The 4,172-nt window shown below is 71.5% G+C and overlaps 1 protein-coding gene across 1 annotated transcript in view; it reads right to left on the bottom strand.

The window, feature by feature from the left end:
- The window catches only part of ARHGAP23 (Rho GTPase activating protein 23), a 24,948-nt gene that overhangs the window by 13,664 nt on the left and 7,112 nt on the right, over positions 1-4,172 (bottom strand). Inside the window, exons 3-7 of the mRNA XM_026072930.1 lie at positions 2,859-2,883; positions 2,127-2,219; positions 1,606-1,684; positions 1,355-1,409; positions 99-209 (exon numbers count right to left, since the gene is read on the bottom strand). Coding sequence (XP_025928715.1) covers positions 99-209; positions 1,355-1,409; positions 1,606-1,684; positions 2,127-2,219; positions 2,859-2,883 — 363 coding nt within the window. The remainder of the gene's footprint in view (positions 1-98; positions 210-1,354; positions 1,410-1,605; positions 1,685-2,126; positions 2,220-2,858; positions 2,884-4,172) is intronic.

Raw genomic sequence — 4,172 nt, 5'->3', positions numbered from 1 at the left:
GCGTGCGGCGGGGACGAGGGCGGCCGGTAGGTCCGTGCGTCCGTCGGCTGTCCGTGGGGGGGCTCGGCGAGCATCGCCTCCCGCGGCGCGGCCCGCGCCTGGAAGGGGTACGTCTTGCGCGGGTAGCAGACGGGAGGCGGCTCGGGGATGCTCTGGGCCCCTCCGGAGTACGGCTCGTTGCCCTTCAGGTAGGCATCCTGCGAATAGGCCTGCGGAGCACACGGAAGGGGGGGGGTCACAGGGGGACGGCAACCGCGGCCGTGCGCCGTCCCCACTCGCGATCGTCCCCGTCCCAGCCCGCCGGGAAGGGCCGGCTGCAGCCCCGCTTTCCCACGCATCCACCACCACTGGGCATCGGGAGCCGGGGCTGCAGGGGTGGAGGAACGACAGGAATGCGGCCACGGGGGCGGCCGCCGGCAGCGGCACCGCCACCGGAGAGCCCCGGGACGGCTGGAGCTGTGCAGAGTCCCAGGAAACTCGCTGCAGGGGTGGCTGCTTTCCGAGCGCGCTGGCTAAAGCAGCTCCTTGTCCCCCTTCCCAACGCAGCCTGCTCTCCCATCCCGCACTGTGCTCAGCCACGGAGGCACTGGGGTCCGGCCCTGCTGCCTCCTCCGGTACCTCGGTTTCTGCCTCCGCTGCTCCTCCGGGATGCTCCCGGGGCTGCCCAACCCCTGGCACAATGGGGCCCCGTTCCCAAGGGGCACCCGGCCACCCCCATGGCAGCGTGGCTGGCAGGCGCAGGGCTCGCCGCCCGCATCCCGGCTGGCTCCGGCAGCCCCTCTTCCGGCTCCCAGGCCGGCCCAGCCCCACGGTTCCTCCCTCCCTCGCTTTTTCCCGCTGAGCCGTTTGGGGCTTTGCCGGGCGTTGCGAGGCGGGCGGGGGCTGCGGAGCCGGCTGCGCGCCGCAGGAATGCCGGCACACCCCGCGCCAGCCCAGGAAACCCACACCAGGGAATCCGAGCCCTGGAAACAAAACCAGTCCCTGGCATCTGGCAGCGCCGGCCCGGCCCGGGCTCCTCCATGCACCTCCCCGGCAGGGGCCGGGACCAGAGCCGCCTCGTGAACTGCAAAGGGAGCAGGAATTCCTCTCCCCTGGTTGCAGCTCCGAAACCTGCTGGAGCCAGGGACAGGTGGGATCGCACGGCCCGAGGCGGCGGCGCTGGCCCAGACCAGAGCCCCGAGCGACGCGGTCCGGTGCCACCAGGGCCAGGCACTGCCTGGCACCAGGTTCAACGTGCCGGGACGCCGGCAGCACCGAAACAGAGCGGGGGGTCTCCGGGCTGGAGGAGGCGATGCCGGGGAGAACGGGCTCGGTGCGGAGCGGGGCCAGGGCGGCTCCTCCGCGCGGGACTCACCAGCTGGAGGATGTCTTCATCTTTGGGCATGATGGAGAGCTCCAGCACATCGTCACTGCGGAGAGAGGGGCGACGGGCTCAGGGCGGCCGGCGATGGGCTCATCCCGCCGGAGCTGGGTGCTGGGTCCTGCGGGGGCAGGCGGAGCAGCGCCGGCGCCTGCCTCCCGCCCGGGGCCCCACCGCCGCCGTCCTCGCCCCGGAGCCGCAGCACGTCTCCGCCTGCCCCCGCGCCCCCGCCGCAGCGGCGTTACCTGTTCTGGATGAGGGCGATGACCTGCGAGTAGGTTTTCCCGATGATGCTCTCCCCGTTCACCTTGACCAGCCGGTCTCCTGCGGGGCGGGGGAAGGAGGTGACGGCCCCGCATGACGCGAACCGCTGCCACCAGGTGCCCCCGGGGCGGGCGGCCGCGGGCCCTCGCGGGGAGCAGCGGGGACGGCAGGAGCAGCCTCATCCTGGGACCCCCAGCCCCGGCCCCGGCCGCTCCGGGCAGCCCGGAGAGAAGTGGGAGAAAAAGGAGCGAACGAAAGAAGAGGAGGAAGAAAAGCAAGAAAAGCCCTGGTAGACGAGGCAGGGCATCGCGTGCATCCCGTGAGCAACCTTTAACCAGCTCCGGCTCCCTCCCAGCAATGTGGGAGCGTTGAGTTAAATAGGCAAGAAAAAGGTGATGCAAGGATGGGTTTTTTTTTCCCCACGACCCCCCCCCAAATTCTGCCTCCCCGGGTTCGGCAGCGGGGCCCGAGCCGGACGGGGCGCGCGGGGGTCCCGGCTCACCTGTGCGCAGGCCGGCCTGGTGCGCCGGCCCGTCTTCCCGCACGTTTTTCACGAAGATGGTGTCCATGGGCTCCAGGCGGCTCCGGGGGGGACCTGCTCCGGGAGGGCAGAGCGCGTCAGCGAGCGACCGGCCGGGCAAGACCGTCCTCGCACACACGCTGTGTGCACACGTGCGCCACGGTTTTGCACACGCTGCCCCTCGCTCCACCCTCCTCTCCCTCCCTGAGCCCAAATGCTGCAGCCCGTTTTGCACTCGGGGTGCAAAACGCCGCCAGGCTGCAGCCAGGCCCCGCGGCGCGGGGAGCACGGCCCCGGCGCGCTCATCAGCCCGGGCACGCTGCTATCCGTTCTGATGGCATCGCATTCGCTCGAGCCACCGGCAGCCTCCAGGAGGAGCGCCGTCCCTGTCCCCGTCCCACCGTGCACGGGGTCGTTGCGCCGCGGCAGCCCCTCCGGCTTTGGGAAAGGCCCCCTCCGGTGCAAGGTGCCCCCCGCTCTCCCAAGGGCTTTGGGGGCACCGCGCTGAGCCACTTCATCCCAGCCTATATTTAGGGCTGCGCTATCCATGCCGCGGCCACTAACCGCTGGAGAGACGGTTAAGGGCGTCCCCGTGCCGGAAACGCCCGCTCCTGCCCCAGCCCCTCAATATCCGCTGCTCCCCGGAGCTGGGGGAACCCATGCTGCAATTTCGCCCGCGCAGCCGGGCTCCCGCGTGACCGGCGCGGTGCTTACCCGCTCGGTTGCCGTTCTCCTCCTCCTGCCGAGAGAAAAGAGAAGCTCGCGTCAGGCTGGGCCGGGGTAGATGCGCCGGAGGGGTCCCGGCGGCACGGGGCCGACGCCGGCCGGGTTTATTCGCCCGCGTGGTGGAGGGAGCCGGGACGGCTCGGCCGAGCCCGCTGGACCCCTCCGCGAGCCCAGCGCCTCCCGCTCCCCACCGCTGCCGCCGGGCCGTGCGGCCAGGGTAAAATTAACTTCTGACACCGGATCCCGCTGGGCTGTAAGCGGAGCCCGGGCGGCTGGCGGGGAGCAAGGGGGCAGGCGGGGAGCGGGGTGCCGCGTGCTGCCGGCGGCACAGGGCAGCGCCGGGGGCCGGGGCTGCGGGGAGCAACCGATTTGGGGGCAGAGCAGAGGAAAGGAGGCAAAACCAGGCTGGGGCAGCAGGAGCTCACCCCCGTGCTGGGTCACCGAGCCTCTCGGAGGAGCCCCCGGGCCGGTTCCCGGGGACGGCTGCACAAGGACGCGGAGCAGAGGACACTCTGCCCTTGGGGACGGGAACGTCCAGGGCCGCCGTGCAAGCGCCAAGCTCCCCGTGGGGATGCCCACGCCGGCCAGAGCAGGGTGACGGGTGCCGGCACCCGAGCGGGGCTGCACCACGAGGGGCGAGCTGCGCCCCGGGCTGCTCAGCCCCGCGAGCGGGGAAGGATGCACCGGCCTTCTCCGAGAAGGAAAAGGGGCATCCCAAGGGCAGCGACGGATCCCGCACTGCCCAGGGGAGGGCACAGCCTGGGTCTAGCCCGGTGGCTTTGCAGCCAGCTGGTGGCTTTGCCTCCGAGCTGGTGCAGGGCAGCAGAAAATCGCAGCCCCCGTGTCCCCAGGCGCCGTGGTGGAGGCGCCAGGAAGGGACAGATCTCTGTGCTGGGGGGGTCCGAGGGGTGCTCCTGAGCCTGGCGAGGAGGGGGCTGGACGGCATCTCTGCAACATGCCTGTTGCACGGAGGGGAGGAAGAGTCACGTCCTGCAGCCCCGGCACGTGCCACACCATTGCATGACCTCGCTCGTGCACCGCGCAGGAGGAGCGCAGGGCCACAGAGGGTCCCTCAAGGCACAGACGTCCCCCGTCCTGCGCCCCTCCTCGCCCTGCAGCATCCCAGAGCCCGGCCCGGCCCGGCCCGGCGAAGCAACCCGGCTCCCCGGAAAAGGTGCTGATGTCACCGGCAGCGTTGCCGAAACGCCGCGCGAGGAATGCAGAGTGCCCGTCTCCCTCCCTGCTGAGTCAACTCCACCGAAACTCAGCCCCCAGACCTGGCCGCCCGCCGGCACCGCCGCC

The sequence above is a fragment of the Apteryx rowi genome, unplaced genomic scaffold (genome assembly GCF_003343035.1).
Source record: "Apteryx rowi isolate R43461 unplaced genomic scaffold, aptRow1 scaffold_354, whole genome shotgun sequence".
NCBI lineage: Eukaryota > Metazoa > Chordata > Aves > Apterygiformes > Apterygidae > Apteryx > Apteryx rowi.
The sequence above is the reverse complement of the archived record's forward strand: the minus strand, read 5'-3'. Positions and strand labels throughout refer to the sequence as shown.